This window comes from Oncorhynchus mykiss, chromosome 17 (genome assembly GCF_057628025.1).
Source record: "Oncorhynchus mykiss isolate SJ-2025 chromosome 17, ASM5762802v1, whole genome shotgun sequence".
Classification (NCBI taxonomy): domain Eukaryota; kingdom Metazoa; phylum Chordata; class Actinopteri; order Salmoniformes; family Salmonidae; genus Oncorhynchus; species Oncorhynchus mykiss.
This window is the reverse complement of record NC_143038.1, coordinates 70,908,849-70,928,573: the sequence shown is the minus strand read 5'-3', so window position 1 is coordinate 70,928,573 and position 19,725 is coordinate 70,908,849. Positions and strand designations below refer to the sequence as shown.

The following is a 19,725-nucleotide window of genomic DNA, read 5'->3' as shown; positions in this document are numbered from 1 at the left end:
CATGCCACAGTAACCTCAGCATGTCACAGTACCTTCAGGACACACAGTAACCTCAGGACACACAGTAACCTCAGTATGTCACAGTATCCTCAGCATGTCACAGTAACCTCAGTATGTCACAGTAACCTCAGTATGTCACAGTAACCTCCGTATGTCACAGTAACCTCAGCAGGCCACTGTAACCTCAGTAACCTCAGTACACACACTAACCTCAGTACACACACTAACCTCAGTACACACAGTAACCTCAGTGCACACAGTAACCTCAGTACACACACTAACCTCAGTACACACACTAACCTCAGTACACACAGTAACCTCAGTACACACAGTAACCTCAGTGCACACATTAACCTCAGCATGTCACAGTAACCTTAGCATGTCACAGTAACCTCAGCATGTCACAGTAACCTCAGCATGTCACAGTAACCTCAGCATGTCACAGTAACCTCAGCATGTCACAGTAACCTCAGCATGTCACAGTAACCTCAGCAGGCCACAGTAACCTCAGCAGGCCACAGTAACCTCAGCAGGCCACAGTATCCTCAGCAGGCCACAGTAACCTCAGCACGTCAGAGTAACCTCAGCACGTCACAGTAACCTCAGTACACACAGTAACCTCAGTACACACAGTAACCTCAGTACACACAGTAACCTCTGTACACACAGTAACCTCTGTACACACAGTAACCTCTGTACACACAGTAACCTCTGTACACACAGTAACCTCTGTACACACAGTAACCTCTGTACACACAGTAACCTCTGTACACACAGTAACCTCTGTACACACAGTAACCTCTGTACACACAGTAACCTCTGTACACACAGTAACCTCTGTACACACAGTTACCTCTGTACACACAGTTACCTCGGTACACACAGTAACCTCGGTACACACAGTAACCTCGGTACACACAGTAACCTCGGTACACACAGTAACCTCAGCATGTCACGGTAACCTCAGCATGTCACGGTAACCTCAGCATGTCACGGTAACCTCAGCATGTCACGGTAACCTCAGCATGTCACGGTAACCTCAGCATGTCACGGTAACCTCAGCATGTCACGGTAACCTCAGCATGTCACGGTAACCTCAGCATGTCACAGTAACCTCAGCATGTCACAGTAACCTCAGCATGTCAAGGTAACCCTCAGCATGTCACGGTAACCCTAAGCATGTCACGGTAACCTCAGTAAGTCACGGTAACCTCAGTAACCTCAGGACACACACTAACCTCAGTACACACACTAACCTCAGTACACACACTAACCTCAGTACACACACTAACCTCAGTACACACACTAACATCGGTACACACACTAACATCGGTACACACACTAACCTCGGTACACACACTAACCTCGGTACACACACTAACCTCGGTACACACACTAACCTCGGTACACACACTAACCTCGGTACACACACTAACCTCGGTACACACACTAACCTCGGTACACACACTAACCTCGATACACACACTAACCTCGGTACACACACTAACCTCGGTACACACACTAACCTCGGTACACACACTAACCTCGGTACACACAGTAACCTCGGTACACACAGTGGCCTCAGTACACACAGTAACCTCAGTACACACAGTAACCTCAGTACACACAGAACCTCAGTACACACAGTAACGTCAGTACACACAGTAACGTCAGTACACACAGTAACCTCAGTAGGTCACAGTAACCTCAGTAGGTCACAGTAACCTCAGTATGTCACAGTAACCTCAGTATGTCACAGTAACCTCAGTATGTCACAGTAACCTCAGTATGTCACAGTAACCTAAGCAGGTCACAGTAACCTCAGCAGGTCACAGTAACCTCAGCAGGTCACAGTAACCTCAGCAGGTCACAGTAACCTCAGCAGGTCACAGTAACCTCAGCAGGTCACAGTAACCTCAGCATGTCACAGTAACCTCAGCATGTCACATTAACCTCAGAACACACAGTAACCTCAGGACACACAGTAACCTCAGGACACACAGTAACCTCAGGACACACAGTAACCTCAGGACACACAGTAACCTCAGGACACACAGTAACCTCAGGACACACAGTAACCTCAGGACACACAGTAACCTCAGGACACACAGTAACCTCAGGACACACAGTAACCTCAGGACACACAGTAACCTCAGGACACACAGTAACCTCAGTAGGTCACAGTATCCTCAGTAGGTCACAGAAACATCAGTATGTCACAGAAACATTAGTATGTCACAGTAACCTCAGTATGTCACAGTAACCTCAGTATGTTACAGTAACCTCAGTACACACAGTAACCTCAGTACACACAGTAACCTCAGTACACACAGTAACCTCAGTACACACAGTAACCTCAGTACACACAGTAACCTCAGTACACAGAGTAACATCAGTACACACAGTAACCTCAGTACACACAGTAATCTCAGTACACACAGTATCCTCAGTATGTCACAGTAACCTCAGTATGTCACAGTAACCTCAGTATGTCACAGTAACCTCAGCACACACTGTAACCTCAGCACTCACAGTAACCTCAGCACACACAGTAACCTCAGTATGTCACATTAACCTCAGTACACACAGTAACCTCAGTACACACAGTAACCTCAGTACACACAGTAACCTCAGTACACACAGTAACCTCAGTACACACAGTAACCTCAGTACACACAGTAACCTCAGCACACACAGTAACCTCAGCACACACATTAACCTCAGTGCACACAGTAACCTCAGTTCACACAGTAACCTCAGTTCACACAGTAACCTCAGTTCACACAGTAACCTCAGTTCACACAGTAACCTCAGTTCACACAGTAACCTCAGCATGTCACAGTAACCTCAGCATGTCACAGTAACTTCAGCATGTCACAGTAACCTCAGTACACACAGTAACCTCAGTACACACAGTAACCTCAGTACACACAGTAACCTCAGTACACACAGTAACCTCAGTACACACAGTAACCTCAGTACACACAGTAACCTCAGTACACACAGTAACCTCAGTACACACAGTAACCTCAGTACACACAGTAACCTCAGTATGTCACAGTAACCTCAGTATGTCACAGTAACCTCAGCATGTCACAATATCCTCCTAAATCCTACCTTATCACAAACAGGAAAGGTTTACACTTCTTAATGAAGTTTGGAAATGCATTACCACTTCTCCCATCCTGTTCCCATTTCCCAGAGTTCCTTTCTCTTACCTGGAGATAGGCATCTGGAGGTGTTTCTTCCTCACTCTCACCAGCTCAGCCATCCACCCACAGTCACAGTAAGGCAAAGCCCTTACAGACCCACAGTTTGACACTGTCTGCACAACCCAATGGTTCTGTCCTTTACAATCCTAAGCACAGAGCTCAGGCGTAGTGACACAAAGCACAGAGAGAGAGAGAGAGAGAGAGTACACTCTCCTGAAAATATCTAGATAGTAAAAAAGTCTCTCAGATAGCCTACTGTTCAACAGAACCACCCAAGGTTTTCTGTCCCGAGAAACACTTTTGGTACACCCCAGCCTGCGTAGCTTGCACCCATCTGTGGGGACCTAACTGAACTGTGATAGGTCTAGGCCAAAGTGTGTAAGTTATGTGAAGGAAGCAGGGTTAGAGAGAGGGAGAGAGAGAGAGAGAGAGAGAGAGATGGGGGGAAGGAGAGAGAGAGAGAGCGCGAGAGAAAGAGATGAGGGAAGGAGAGAGAGTTGAGAGAGAGAGAGTTGAGAGAGCGAGTGGGAGAGAGAGAGAGCGAGAGAGAGCGAGATGGGGGGAAGGAGAGGGAGAGAGTAAAATAGAGAACCGAGCCAACTTCACTGATGGGGTGTTGACTGCTATGCTTTCAAGGCAGTGTGTGTACTCTAAATCCCAATGAGAATTTTCCACTGCACTGGCAGAGCACAGACCAAAGTCTTTTTCACTACAGGACCTGTAGTGACCAAACCAAAATAAACCAATGTATACTGTCCTCCAAAGCCACCCACAACAATTCAAACTGCTATTCGATTACCCAGAAAAACAAATCAACCGTACATGTCAAATGAAAACATACAACGATAACCTGAGGCTTCATGTTACATTACAACACAGGACAGCAGTTTCTTTGAATTCTGCACATTTCTCATAACAACGACAACATCTCAGGTGTGGAGGCTGATACTACTCTTCCAGTGTGGAGGCTGAAACTACTCTTCCAGTGTGGAGGCTGATACTACTCTTCCAGTGTGGAGGCTGATACTACTCTTCCAGTGTGGAGGCTGATACTACTCTTCCAGTGTGGAGGATGAAACTACTCTTCCAGTGTGGAGGCTGAAACTACTCTTCCAGTGTGGAGACTGAAACTACTCTTTCAGTGTGGAGACTGATACTACTCTTTCAGTGTGGAGGCTGAAACTACTCTTCCAGTGTGACTCTTCCAGTGTGGAGGCTGAAACTACTCTTCCAGTGTGGAGGCTGAAACTACTCTTCCAGTGTGGAGGCTGAAACTACTCTTTCAGTGTGGAGACTGATACTACTCTTTCAGTGTGGAGGCTGAAACTACTCTTCCAGTGTGACTCTTGCAGTGTGGAGGCTGAAACTACTCTTCCAGTGTGGAGGCTGAAACTACTCTTCCAGTATGGAGGCTGAAACTACTCTTCCAGTGTGGAGGCTGAAACTACTCTTCCAGTGTGGAGGCTGAAACTACTCTTCCAGTGTGGAGGCTGAAACTACTCTTCCAGTGTGGAGGCTGATACTACTCTTCCAGTGTGGAGGCTGATACTACTCTTCCAGTGTGGAGGCTGATAATACTCTTCCAGTGTGACTCTTCCAGTGTGGAGGCTGAAACTACTATTCCAGTGTGACTCTTCCAGTGTGGAGGCTGAAACTACTCTTCCAGTGTGGAGGCTGATACTACTCTTCCAGTGTGGAGGCTGATACTACTCTTCCAATGTGGAGGCTGAAACTACTCTTCCAGTGTGGAGGCTGATACTACTCTTCCAATGTGGAGGCTGAAACTACTCTTCCAGTGTGGAGGCTGAAACTACTCTTCCAGTGTGGATGCTGATACTACTCTTCCAGTGTGGATGCTGATACTACTCTTCCAGTGTGGAGGCTGATACTACTCTTCCAGTGTGGAGGCTGATACTACTCTTCCAGTGTGGAGGCTGATACTACTCTTCCAATGTGGAGGCTGAAACTACTCTTCCAGTGTGGAGGCTGAAACTACTCTTCCAGTGTGGAGGCTGATACTACTCTTCCAGTGTGGAGGCTGAAACTACTCTTCCAGTGTGGAGGCTGATACTACTCTTCCAGTGTGGAGGCTGAAACTACTCTTCCAGTGTGGAGGCTGATACTACTCTTCCAGTGTGGAGGCTGAAACTACTCTTCCAGTGTGGAGGCTGATACTACTCTTCCAGTGTGGAGGCTGAAACTACTCTTCCAGTGTGGAGGCTGAAACTACTCTTCCAGTGTGGAGGCTGAAACTACTCTTCCAGTGTGGAGGCTGATACTACTCTTCCAGTGTGGAGGCTGATACTACTCTTCCAGTGTGGAGGCTGATACTACTCTTCCAGTGTGGAGGCTGATACTACTCTTCCAGTGTGGAGGCTGAAACTACTCTTCCAGTGTGGAGGCTGATACTACTCTTCCAGTGTGGAGGCTGAAACTACTCTTCCAGTGTGGAGGCTGAAACTACTCTTCCTGTGTGGAGGCTGAAACTACTCTTCCAGTGTGGAGGCTGATACTACTCTTCCAGTGTGGAGGCTGAAACTACTCTTCCAGTGTGGAGGCTGATACTACTCTTCCAGTGTGGAGGCTGATACTACTCTTCCAGTGTGGAGGCTGATACTACTCTTCCAGTATGGAGGCTGATACTACTCTTCCAGTATGGAGGCTGATACTACTCTTCCAGTGTGGAGGCTGATACTACTCTTCCAGTGTGGAGGCTGAAACTACTCTTCCAGTGTGGAGGCTGAAACTACTCTTCCAGTATGGAGGCTGATACTACTCTTCCAGTGTGGAGGCTGAAACTACTCTTCCAGTATGGAGGCTGAAACTACTCTTCCAGTATGGAGGCTGATACTACTCTTCCAGTGTGGAGGCTGATACTACTCTTCCAGTGTGGAGGCTGAAACTACTCTTCCAGTATGGAGGCTGATACTACTCTTCCAGTGTGGAGGCTGATACTACTCTTCCAGTGTGGAGGCTGAAACTACTCTTCCAGTGTGGAGGCTGAAACTACTCTTCCAGTGTGGAGGCTGATACTACTCTTCCAGTGTGGAGGCTGAAACTACTCTTTCAGTGTGGAGGCTGATACTACTCTTCCAGTGTGGAGGCTGAAACTACTCTTCCAGTGTGGAGGCTGAAACTACTCTTCCAGTGTGGAGGCTGAAACTACTCTTCCAGTGTGGAGGCTGATACTACTCTTCCAGTGTGGAGGCTGATACTACTCTTCCAGTGTGGAGGCTGATACTACTCTTCCAGTATGGAGGCTGAAACTACTCTTCCAGTATGGAGGCTGATACTACTCTTCCAGTGTGGAGGCTGATACTACTCTTCCAGTGTGGAGGCTGAAACTACTCTTCCAGTGTGGAGGCTGAAACTACTCTTCCAGTGTGACTCTTCCAGTGTGGAGGCTGATACTACTCTTCCAGTGTGGAGGCTGATACTACTCTTCCAGTGTGGAGGCTGATACTACTCTTCCAGTGTGGAGGCTGATACTACTCTTCCAGTGTGGAGGCTGATACTACTCTTCCAGTATGGAGGCTGAAACTACTCTTCCAGTGTGGAGGCTGATACTACTCTTCCAGTGTGGAGGCTGATACTACTCTTCCAGTATGGAGGCTGAAACTACTCTTCCAGTGTGGAGGCTGATACTACTCTTCCAGTGTGGAGGCTGATACTACTCTTCCAGTATGGAGGCTGAAACTACTCTTCCAGTATGGAGGCTGAAACTACTCTTCCAGTGTGGAGGCTGAAACTACTCTTCCAGTGTGGAGGCTGATACTACTCTTCCAGTGTGGAGGCTGAAACTACTCTTCCAGTGTGGAGGCTGAAACTACTCTTCCAGTGTGGAGGCTGAAACTACTCTTCCAGTGTGGAAGCTGATACTACTCTTCCAGTGTGGAGGCTGATACTACTCTTCCAGTGTGGAGGCTGAAACTACTCTTCCAGTATGGAGGCTGATACTACTCTTCCAGTGTGGAGGCTGATACTACTCTTCCAGTGTGGAGGCTGAAACTACTCTTCCAGTATGGAGGCTGATACTACTCTTCCAGTGTGGAGGCTGATACTACTCTTCCAGTGTGGAGGCTGATACTACTCTTCCAGTGTGGAGGCTGAAACTACTCTTCCAGTATGGAGGCTGATACTACTCTTCCAGTATGGAGGCTGATACTACTCTTCCAGTGTGGAGGCTGAAACTACTCTTCCAGTGTGGAGGCTGATACTACTCTTCCAGTGTGGAGGCTGATACTACTCTTCCAGTGTGGAGGCTGAAACTACTCTTCCAGTATGGAGGCTGAAACTACTCTTCCAGTATGGAGGCTGATACTACTCTTCCAGTGTGGAGGCTGATACTACTCTTCCAGTGTGGAGGCTGAAACTACTCTTCCAGTGTGGAGGCTGATACTACTCTTCCAGTGTGGAGGCTGAAACTACTCTTCCAGTATGGAGGCTGAAACTACTCTTCCAGTATGGAGGCTGATACTACTCTTCCAGTGTGGAGGCTGATACTACTCTTCCAGTGTGGAGGCTGATACTACTCTTCCAGTGTGGAGGCTGATACTACTCTTCCAGTGTGGAGGCTGATACTACTCTTCCAGTATGGAGGCTGATACTACTCTTCCAGTGTGGAGGCTGATACTACTCTTCCAGTGTGGAGGCTGATACTACTCTTCCAGTGTGGAGGCTGAAACTACTCTTCCAGTATAGTGGAATTTTCAAATCAAAGAGATTCTAGTCATTTACCGAGATCCGAAAATAAATTTAATTTAGGTTTTTAAACTTGAGTGCTGCTGTGGCATACATACATCACGTATTTCTTCAATTAATGAATCCTCATTTTATAGCTGTGGGGATGTGAGAGCTACCGGGCAACGTCACCGGGGAAATATCCAGTCTGAGTGACTTCCCCTGGTTGCTTGTCTTTCTTGGTGGCTGGGTCACTCCCATGCTCCTTGACGTGCCTCTTCAATTCACAGTGCATGACTGCATTTAATGTTGAGGGTTGATTTCCTCAAGTCGATCACTTTAAAAAAAGCTTCTTTTTTTTGTTTGTTTTTCTATTGGAGAAATGACATTGTGACGTACGTTGTGTCTAGGAAACAAAAAAGACACGTTGAAGTCGATTTACAGGTTTCAACATCTGTCTGGGGTATTATAATTATTTTACATTCAAAAGCAATTTCAATTAGTTTATTATATGTTTGACGTGTAACCAAAAATGATTTACATGTTGGCATCAGGTTGGTCGGGGAAATAATCACCATCGCAAAAGGGCAAAAGTTTTTAAATAAGATCATTCATCTTTATTTTCCCGCTGGATAAAATGACTTTAGTAGAAGTAGTAGCAAAAAAAACAAAAAAAACGGCAGTGTGGGAGGAGTCTAACCAGTGTTGGTTAGCCAAGGCTTCTCAGGCTTCTCAGTGTCTCAAGGCTTCCCAGGCTTCTCAGTGTCTCAAAGCTTCTCAGTGTCTCAGTGTCTCAAAGCTTCTCAGTGTCTCAGTGTCTCAAAGCTTCTCAGTGTCTCAAGACTTCTCAGGCTTCTCAGTGTCTCAAAGCTTCTCAGTGTCTCAAGGCTTCTCAGGCTTCTCAGTGTCTCAAGGCTTCTCAGTGTCTCAAAGCTTCTCAGTGTCTCAAGGCTTCTCAGGCTTCTCAGTGTCTCAAGGCTTCTCAGGCTTCTCAGTGTCTCAAGGCTTCTCAGTGTCTCAAAGCTTCTCAGTGTCTCAATGCTTCTCGGGCTTCTCAGTGTCTCAAGGCTTCTCACGCCTCTCAGTGTCTCAAGGCTTCTCAGTGTCTCAAGGCTTCTCAGGCTTCTCAGGCTTCTCAGTGTCTCAAAGCTTCTCAGTGTCTCAAGGCTTCTCAGGCTTCTCAGTGTCTCAAGGCTTTTCAGTGTCTCAAAGCTTCTCAATGTCATCTGATTTCATTTAGAATGTTAGATCTGATTTCATAACGGCTGCATTACATCCTCCACACGTAGTCCGAATTAAACATGATTGATCTCGTTTCATAATGATTGGCACGACATCCTCTTCATCTAGTCTGAAAGACTGTTGGATATCCTCCTCAACACGTTTGATTTAAACACGATTGATCTGATTTCATACTGACTGCATAGCATCCTCTTCCTCTAGTCTGAATTAAACATGTTAGTGAGGGCCTGTCCACTCCCTTCATCCCCCAGAGTGAGTGAGCGCCCCCCCCCCCTCTCAGAGCAGACATAATTCACTGATATTTACTTTTACTGGAGAGAGACTTGATTTCATATCTCTATAAATCCCAGAGGCATGGGAACATTTAGTCCAAGTTTAAAAATGTTATGAGGATTTAGCATTTCCAGTGATGCACTGGGCTGCACGCACTACCCTCTGTAGTGCCTTGCGGTCAGAGGCCGAGCAATTGCCATACCAGGCGGTGATGCAACCATGCTCTCGATGTTGCAGCTGTAGAACGTTTTGAGGATCTCAGGATCCATGCCAAATCGTTTTAGTTTCCTGAGGGAGAATAGGCGTTGTCGTGCCCTCTTCACGACTGTCTTGGTGTGTTTGGACTAGAGGTCGACCGATTCATCGGAATGGCCGATTAATTAGGTCCGATTTCAAGTTTTCATAACAATCGGAAATCGGTATTTTTGGACACCGATTTGGCCATTTATTATTTAACTAGGCAAGTCAGTTAAGAACACATTCTTATTTTCAATGACGGCCTAGGAACAGTGGGTTAACTGCCTTGTTAAGGGGCAGAACGACAGATTTTTACCTTGCCTCAGGAGGGAGCTGGGACAAGGCCTCAGGAGGGAGCTGGGACGAGGCCTCAGGAGGGAGCTGGGACGAGGCCTCAGGAGGGAGCTGGGACGAGGCCTCAGGAGGGAGCTGGGACGAGGCCTCAGGAGGGAGCTGGGACGAGGCCTCAGGAGGGAGCTGGGACGAGGCCTCAGGAGGGAGCTGGGACGAGGCCTCAGGAGGGAGCTGGGACGAGGCCTCAGGAGGGAGCTGGGACGAGGCCTCAGGAGGGAGCTGGGACGAGGCCTCAGGAGGGAGCTGGGACGAGGCCTCAGGAGGGAGCTGGGACGAGGCATCAGGAGGGAGCTGGGACGAGGCCTCAGGAGGGGGCTGGGACGAGGCCTCAGGAGGGGGCTGGGACGAGGCCTCAAGAGGGAGCTGGGACGAGGCCTCAGGAGGGAGCTGGGGACGAGGCATCAGAGAGCTGGGAAAAGGCCTCAAGGTCATTCACCAACTGATCTGAGATTTGGAATATAAATCTAATAATAAATGGACCATCAGACCTAGACTCAAATATCAAGAGCCTAAGATGCTGATTTAAATGGTTTGAACATCCACATCTGTTCACACTTGACTGGTATCCAGACACAACGGGTGACTGCAGAAGTGAGCAGGAAAATCTGATCACAATCAGATCACAGATATTTCAATAATCTACACATGTGTAACAATGTGGACAAGATCATGACAAAGGGTGAATGTTAGCACCAGGTAAAGTGGTATACTTACTGTAGTATAATTGTGCAAAATAGTGAGGAGCTGTTCAGTCACTTAGTTCGCCATGTCTCACTGCACACCATCAGGTGAGGTGTTCCTACCTACCGGGGTGTTCCCGCCTACCGGGGTGTTGCCGCCTACCGGGGTGTTGCCGCCTACTGGGGTGTTGCCGCCTACTGGGGTGTTGCCGCCTAACTGGGGTGTTGCCGCCTACTGGGGTGTTGCCGCCTACTGGGGTGTTGCCGCCTACTGGGGTGTTGCCGCCTACTGGGGTGTTGCCGCCTACTGGGGTGTTGCCGCCTAACTGGGGCGTTGCTACCTACTGGGGTGTTGCTACCTACTGGGGTATGAGGTGTTCCTACCTACTGGGGTATGAGGTGTTCCTACCTACTGGGGTATGAGGTGTTCCTACCTACTGGGGTATGAGGTGTTCCTACCTACTGGGGTATGAGGTGTTCCTACCTACTGGGGTATGAGGTGTTCCTACCTGCTGGGGTATGAGGTGTTCCGACCCTCTGGGGTGTTCCTACCCTCTGGGGTGTTCCTACCTACTGAGGTGTTCCTACCTACTGGGGTGTTCCTACCCTCTGGGGTGTTCCTACCTACTGAGGTGTTCCTACCTACTGGGGTGTTCCTACCTACTGGGGTGTTCCTACCCTCTGGGGTGTTCCTACCTACTGACGTGTTCCTACCCTCTGGGGTGTTCCTACCCTCTGGGGTAGACCACCCTCTGGGGTGTTCCTACCCTCTGGGGTGTTCCTACCTACTGGGGTGTTCCTACCCTCTGGGGTGTTCCTACCCTCTGGGGTGTTCCTACCCTCTGGGGTGTTCCTACCCTCTGGGGTGTTCCTACCTACTGAGGTGTTCCTACCTGCTGGGGTATGAGGTGTTCCTACCCTCTGGGGTGTTCCTACCCTCTGGGGTATGAAGTGTTCCCACCTACTGGGGTGTTCCCACCTACTGGGGTGTTACCACCTACTGGGGTGTTCCCGACCCACTGGGGTGTTCCCGACCCACTGGGGTGTTCCCGACCCACTGGGGTGTGAGGTGTTCCATAGACTCCCCTACCGAGACGTTCTAGACCATTGGGGAGGCCCAGTACACACACGCAAACACACACACTACAGGATGGGCCACACTCCCCCCAGCCTAACAACAGACCCCATTGCTAAACACAGGGGACGCTTGGTACAGGTTGGTGTAGGTAGTCTTTTTGAGTGGTGGGCTGGAAATACACTCATATTAGTCTAATGTGTGTAATGTGCATGTTGTTATTGTCTTTTACTGTAAACACACATTTAAATAAATATCAGTAACCTGTATTCATAGACAATGGGAGTAAGTATTGTATTTTTTCCAAGATCTCGCCAAAAAACGATTGGACATGTTCTTTCATAAACCCTTTAATAATGGCTAAATATAAGGTTATATTATTTCTGAAAGTTTACAAAGCCACATATATTGTGTTAGCTGTGCATAGTAACAAATCAATCAATCATTATTATTATTATTTATAAATCCCATTTTACTTCATCAGTTGTCACAAAGTGCTTTTTACAGTAATCCAACGTTGACCCCACAGAGCTTTTACAGTAACACGACCTAGACCCTACAGAGCAGAGTTTGGCGACATCAGAGACTTGAGCCTGGATTCAATCTGAAACTGTGCTATATAGCAGGCCTGACGAACACGGTTAACATTGCCTTTGAAAGCCACACTGTCTACAAAAGCGAGCGGCTTGAATCCCAACCTAGAAGAGGTTATATTGGATACTCAGTGCAGCCGGCCCAGGGAATTGATGAAGGCCTTGTACACCTCTCTGTAGACGTTCCTCAGCAGTGCGTGTGTGTGTGTGTGTGTGTGTGTTAGCCCAGTGTAATGATATAGTTCTTGTAGACCTCTCTGTAGGCGTTCCTCAGCAGGACATAAGGGAAACAGCTCTCCAACATGTCCTGGCTCAGGAACGGCGACGCCTCCACGATCTGTAGAGGAGGTAGGTGGCCAATCAGGTGAAGAGAATACATTATTCATGTATAGAACTTTTTTTTTTAAAAAAGGTTAAATGTACAGTATACATGATTTTTGACCAGAGTCAGACGTTTTTCTCCTGACCATGTGACCTGACAGGGGAAAACGTCTGGGACCTTGTTATGAGTCACTCCGTAATCCTTGTCCCGAGCCAGAACGACCCACAAGGACCTAGTTATGGCCCTCTGACATTTTCAACATTACTATAAGTAGAAATACTGTAGGAAGACCTGAGCCTACCATGTGCAGGAGAAGGTAGATGGAGTCTCTGTTCTTGCCGTCCACCCTGTTCTCTACATTCTGACCCAGCTGGAGCAGGGTGGAAGACGCAACCTAGATGAACAAGATCACCTTTAGCAGTAGGAATAGATCTACAACTACAGGACAACTGTTAAAAAAAATCTGATGAAAATGTCCTGTGTCAACATGACCTCTTTAGAGACAGTGCATCCAGGTTGATCACGTACCAGAAGGAACTCCTTAAGGTGCTGCTCTATGTTCTTGCTCTCGACGGTGAACATGGCTGCGGACAGCTGGTTGACGGCCGTGGCCAGACAGTGGATGTTGTTGTGGTGCCCTGCGGTCAATCAATCAATCAATTAGTTGGGTGACAGCCGTGGCCAGACAATGGATGTTGTTGTGATGCCCTGCGGTCAATCAATCAATCAATTAGTTGGGTGACGGCCGTGGCCAGACAGTGGATGTTGTTGTGATGCCCTGCGGTCAATCAATCAATCAATTAGTTGAGTGACGGCCGTGGCCAGACAGTGGATGTTATTGAGGTGCCCTACGGTCAATCAATCAATTAGTTGAGTGACGGCAGTGGCCAGACAGTGGATGTTGTTGTGATGCCCTGCGGTCAATCAATCAATCAATCAATTAGTTGAGTGACGGCCGTGGCCAGACAGTGGATGTTGTTGTGGTGCCCTACGGTCAATCAATCAATCAATTAGTTGAGTGACGGCAGTGGCCAGACAGTGGATGTTGTTGTGATGCCCTGCGGTCAATCAATCAATCAATCAATTAGTTGAGTGACGGCCGTGGCCAGACAGTGGATGTTGTTGTGGTGCCCTACGGTCAATCAATCAATCAATTAGTTGAGTGACGGCAGTGGCCAGACAGTGGATGTTGTTGTGATGCCCTGCGGTCAATCAATCAATCAATTAGTTGAGTGACGGCAGTGGCCAGACAGTGGATATAGTTGTGTTTCCCTGCGGTCAATCAATCAATCAATTAGTTGAGTGACGGCCGTGGCCAGACAGTGGATGTTGTTGTGATGCCCTGCGGTCAATCAATCAATCAATTAGTTGAGTGACGGCCGTGGCCAGACAGTGGATATAGTTGTGTTTCCCTGCGGTCAATCAATCAAAGCAGAAGCCAGAGCCACACAGAGGAAAACCAAACTAAATGAAAAGACAACACTTTAAAAAAAAATTTTTTTTTACAGGAACAGTCAACTCCCTAGACCGTAGGAGGTGTCCTTTAGGTCCAGCACTGCCAATAACTAAAGAAGGTTGGCCACACATTCTATAGCTCCGATGTAACAACAACAATCCTACCGACGCTTTTGACGGAATCCTGTCTTCATCAGGGTTTCTGAATCCTTTTTATTCCAGGTCATGTTTAAAACGCAGACAGAGAAACAACCTGAACGCCATCTCTGATGTCACCATCTCTGATGTCACCATCTCTGATGTCACCCTCTCTGATGTCACCATCTCTAATGTCACCATCTCTAATGTCACCCTCTCTGATGTCACCCTCTCTGATGTCACCCTCTCTAATGTCACCATCTCTAATGTCACCATCTCTGATGTCACCATCTCTAATGTCACCATCTCTAATGTCACCATCTCTAATGTCACCATCTCTGATGTCACCATCTCTAATGTCACCATCTCTGATGTCACCATCTCTGATGTCACCATCTCTAATGTCACCCTCTCTGATGTCACCCTCTCTGATGTCACCCTCTCTGATGTCACCATCTCTGATGTCACCATCTCTGATGTCACCCTCTCTGATGTCACCCTCTCTGATGTCACCCTCTCTGATGTCACCCTCTCTGATGTCACCATCTCTGATGTCACCCTCTCTGATGTCACCATCTCTGATGTCACCATCTCTGATGTCACCATCTCTGATGTCACCATCTCTCTGACTTTGCTCCACGGTTGTTATTTGATGCTCTTAGGAGTTCTCCATCCGGCTCTGTGCCAACTCAATTAGACTCATTTTATGGAAAGTCTATGCTGTCTGACACAATCACTATGGGGCAGCAGGTGGCCTAGTGGTTAGAGCATTGGACTAGTAAACGTAAAGGTTGCAAGATCGAATCCCCCGAGCTGAGAAGGTACAAATCTGTCATTCCGCCCCTGAACAAGGCAGTTAACCCACTGTTCCTAGGCCGTCATTGAAAATTAGAATTAGTTCTTAACTGACTTGCCTAGTTAAATAAAAGTAAAATAATAAAAACACGATAGCATCCCAAATAGCACCTTATTCCCTATATAGCACTTGGGACCTGGTCTAAAGTAGTGCACTTCCCCATGGGCCCTGGTCAAAAGTAGGGCACTTCCTTATGGGCCCTGGTCAAAAGTAGGGCACTTCCTTATGGGCCCTGGTCAAAAGTAGTGCACTACTCCTATGGGCCCTGGTCAAAAGTAGTGCACTACTCCTATGGGCCCTGGTCAAAAGTAGGGCACTTCCTTATGGGCCCTGGTCAAAAGTAGGGCACTTCCTTATGGGCCCTGGTCAAAAGTAGGGCACTTCCTTATGGGCCCTGGTCAAAAGTAGTGCACTTCCTTATGGGCCCTGGTCTAAAGTAGTGCACTTCCTTATGGGCCCTGGTCTAAAGTAGTGCACTATTGGGGATAGGGTGTAATTTGGGACGCTACCCAGAGTCCTTGGTAAAAAAAACAAGTATTTCATTCGTCAACCTGCCTGAGTTAAGGTCAATAGGGAATTAGAAGTGTTCCAAGGTGTCACAGTGATGACCGTGATGATGTCACTGTTCCCCCAAATTCTGGTAAACTGGCGTGACTAGTGTCCATGGAATGTCAACCACATTGAACCAGTTAGCATAACTGTGGCAAATTCCACTTGTGTCGAATTTCACTTAGTCCTGCATTGACGTCGATGGGAGATTAGGTGGAAATGTTACTTGTGATTCACCCCTGAAAGATTCAAAAATGAGTCAGTGACTATTGTGTGTCTTTCCTAATCAGTTAGGATTTAAACATACAGCTGGATCTACACTGAGCTGAGCGACTACAGCTTTTTGTGGTTGGAGCAGTTTCGGTTTGAGTATTAAAAATGCTGGATTGAATGCTGTAACACAGAATAAACCAATGAATACAAGTCCCATGATGGTAGTGACCGCCCATTACTGCTTATCACCTATCAACCTTCATTTACTCACATTACTTTACTAAAATATTTCAGTTGTTCTGTATTTTACATTTGTTTTATATGAAGACTTTATTATTTCATTCCAAGGCATACTTTTACGACTGCTGAATACCAACAATCAATCACTTAGAACATGTATTTTCAGGTAGAGATACCTCATGAAGCAACAGCTGCTCTCTACGTCCCCTCACAATCGCGCATTCATTTTGGTTAATCGCTTAGCACTAATCTACACACAACAGATGGCATGAGAAGGGGCAGCTGTTGCTATTGTAACACCCAATGAGGATCCAAATGAACACATGAACATGTAAATCAGACATGGACTCAACTCCACATTGGAGCAGATTTCGAGATCTGGAAAGAAAAACATTTTTAAATGCAGTTGTTTTTTTTTAGAGTGAACATACAACCCTGCTTGAAGAATTTCCCCAAGGGTTAAATTAAGCAGTAAGGCACGAGAGGGTGTTGTATATGGCCAATATACCACGGCTACGGGCTGTTCTAGATCGCGACGCAACACGGAGTGCTGGATAGAGCCATTAGCAGTGGTATATTGGCCATATATCACAAACCCCCTAAAGGTGCCTTATTGCTATTTTAAACTGGTTACTAAAGTAATTAGAGCAGTAAAAATACATGCTTTGTCATACCGATGGTATACGGTCTCATATACCGAGGCTGTCAGCCAATCAACATTCAGGGCTGGAATCAACCAGTTTATAATACAGATTATTAGATTAAATGAACATCCTGTCGAATGTAGGAGGAGTTGGGGTCCAGGTTCAGAGAAGGCAGAGACACAATGTAATGTTGTTTGGTTTTGCACTGAACTAAATGTATCACTAGGGTTATTGTGACCGTATGTTCAACAGGGAGCGAAGAGGGACATCTATGTACATTTACCAATAACCCAGTCCTTACCACCATAATGTCTGCTGTAGTAGGAGTTGGGATCCAAAGCCAGGATGGGCAGAGACACGGCGATGTAAACCAGGAGAAGGCAGGTTAGCTTGTACTCCTCATCAACAGATGAGTTATCTGAAGAGAAGAACTCATTTTTAGCAAACTTTCCTTTTAAAAAAAATGTTATTCTTCTAAACTCTAGAAAACATTAATAGGAAATAAACAAAAGGAAAGTTGAAAGACATTAATAGGTTAAATAGTTTTTCATTTGTTTGACTTTTTAGCCAATTGGAGTCCCGCTATATAAAGGGGAGGATAGGTTGTGGAATCCTTCTGTTTCGTCATAAAGACATATTGTACAAAACCAATAAAGTGGTCCTTCGAGCCGGATAGTGACTATTGTCTTGGAACATGACCCATGTAAAAAACGGACATCTCCTTCAGAGACTATTGTATTTACCTGTACGCATACTAGCGACGGCTGCCACCAAAGCAGGGTCGATGTCACAAGTCAGTCCTGCTGCAGACGCCAGCTCAAACACCGTCAGGGTTACCTGCATCAAGTAAACAAGATGTCTTCAAAAAAATGTAATCTTAAAGATGCCTTCATTTACTTATTTGGCTTATCAGTTATTTTCAGCTTCTAGCTGAGCAAAAAATAAAAGCCTCCATCAAGTGAATATTTCTTAAACTGAAACTATAAAAGCATTGGTTAACTACTGTTCCCTCTTTCTGTAGCAAGGGGTGGGGGGATTTTTTTTTGGGGGGGGGGTGGGGGTCAGAATTTTTCCGTTGAGGTGGTTATTTTAGTTGAGAGGTTGCAGACCAGACAGACATGATGTGTCTCTTTCAGGGAGGTCAGCCTGCCTCTGCTTGGTGCCTGGTGCTGCTGACGTCTTAGGGCTCATCCTGAACCAGGCTGTGGCATGTTATGGTTTCTCTGCACACTTGGGTTCAAATCATGTTTGAAATCTTTCAAATACTTTTAAGTATTTGTTTTAGCCCGCTTGGAGTGCCAGTTTGGCATGGTTTGACTTTTCTATTGGTTTCCATAGCACTGTACAAACTCAAACCAGCACAGATAAAGTATTTTTAAATGATTTCCAATAGTATTTACACCCGGGTCTGGGATGTCTGCTTTGTATGTCCTACTCTCACGCTCAGGGGAAAGACATAAGCAGGCCAGGGGGCTTTCCACAGTCAGAGACAACTCATAAAATACGCCTTCTACTGTTCCGCTGCTCTACTGCTCTCTACTCCTCTCTACTGCTCTGAATAACACTGTAATTCAAGTTATCGTATGAACGGTTGTTTTTTTGGTAATGATCCTATCCTACCCTATACTCTCCTACCCTATCCTACCCCATCCTATCCTATCCTACCATACCCTGTCCTACCATTCCCTATTCTACCCTACCCTGTTTTCACCCTACACTGTCATGTGATCCCTATCCTACCATATCCGATTCCACTCTATAACATACCCTTTCATCCTTCCCTATAATATCCTACCCTATCCTATTCAACCCTACCCTTTCCTATACTACCCTATAATTCCGTACCCTATCCAACCCTATTGTGTCTTATGCTACCCTATCCTATCCTTACTCTATCCTATCCAACCTGCCCTACCCTATACAACCCTACTGTGTCCTATCATACGCCACCCTACCCTAACCTATTCTATCCTACCCTATCATATGCAACCCTACCCTACGCTATCCTACACTACCCTAACTAACCCTACCATATCCTACCCTACACTACCCTACCATACAATATCCTATCCAACCCTACGCTATTCTATCCTATTGTATCCTACCCTATAACACCGTATTCTATCCTTCCCAACCCAACCCTACCATATCCTACTCTAAACTATTCTACCTTAACCTACCCCATCATGCACTACCCTATCCAATACTATCATACCCTATCCAACTCTACCCTACGCTATCCTATCCCACCCTATAATACTGTATCCTATACTACCCTATCCCACACTACCATATCCTACCCTACCCTATCCCACCCTACTCTATCCTACCTTAACCCAGAATATCATGCGCTACCCTATCCGAATCTACCCTATAACGTACCTATCAATCCTACCCTATCCCACCCTACGCTACCCTATCATATCAAACCCTATGCTATCCTACCCTATACTACCCTAATCAACCCTACCATATCCTATCCTAATTTACCTTCTACCATACCATATCCTACCCTATCAAATCTTATCCTACCCTATCCTATCCCTATTGTATCATATCCTATAATACCGTATCCTAACCTATCCTAATCTACCCTATCCAACCCTACTATGTCCTACATATCATACCCTACCCTATAAAACCCTACCCTATTCTATCTTACCCAACCTTACTATATCTTCCCTTCCCTATCCCACCCTACTCTATCCTACCATACCATACCATACCATACCATATCCTACCCTACCCAACCCTCCCCGACCCTACCCAACCCTATCCTACCCACCCTACTCTGTCCTATTCTTTACTCTCAGATTATATTCAATTTTCCAAACCTAAGCAAAACACGCTGTACCTTGATGTCTGTGTCAGGGGAGACCATGTCCCTTAGGCTCTCAATGGGCCCCATCAGGTAGGGGCAATGCTTCTGCATGATCTGAAGACAGAGAACAGAGGGATTATT

At 46.6% G+C, this 19,725-nt stretch overlaps 2 protein-coding genes across 5 annotated transcripts in view; both read right to left on the bottom strand.

Moving 5' to 3' along the window:
* Nucleotides 1-3,837, bottom strand: part of LOC110494792 (dual specificity calcium/calmodulin-dependent 3',5'-cyclic nucleotide phosphodiesterase 1B) — a 77,383-nt gene extending 73,546 nt beyond the window's left edge. Inside the window, exon 1 of the mRNA XM_036950902.2 lies at nucleotides 3,219-3,837. Coding sequence (XP_036806797.2) covers nucleotides 3,219-3,271 — 53 coding nt within the window. The 5' untranslated portion in view covers nucleotides 3,272-3,837. The remainder of the gene's footprint in view (nucleotides 1-3,218) is intronic.
* An 8,253-nt stretch (nucleotides 3,838-12,090) lies between these two features.
* The window catches only part of nckap1l (NCK associated protein 1 like), a 35,933-nt gene continuing 28,298 nt past the window's right edge, over nucleotides 12,091-19,725 (bottom strand). For 3 of the 4 annotated variants that reach the window (XM_036950899.2, XM_036950897.2, XM_090206472.1), the window contains 6 exons: nucleotides 19,618-19,698; nucleotides 17,507-17,600; nucleotides 17,065-17,181; nucleotides 13,197-13,306; nucleotides 12,970-13,062; nucleotides 12,091-12,683 (listed from right to left, as the gene is read on the bottom strand). In XM_036950899.2, coding sequence (XP_036806794.2) covers nucleotides 12,567-12,683; nucleotides 12,970-13,062; nucleotides 13,197-13,306; nucleotides 17,065-17,181; nucleotides 17,507-17,600; nucleotides 19,618-19,698 — 612 coding nt within the window. In that variant the 3' untranslated portion in view covers nucleotides 12,091-12,566. Of the gene's footprint in view, nucleotides 12,684-12,969; nucleotides 13,063-13,196; nucleotides 13,307-13,642; nucleotides 13,801-17,064; nucleotides 17,182-17,506; nucleotides 17,601-19,617; nucleotides 19,699-19,725 lie in introns of those variants that run through there. The other variant, XM_090206471.1, reaches the window with a different exon arrangement.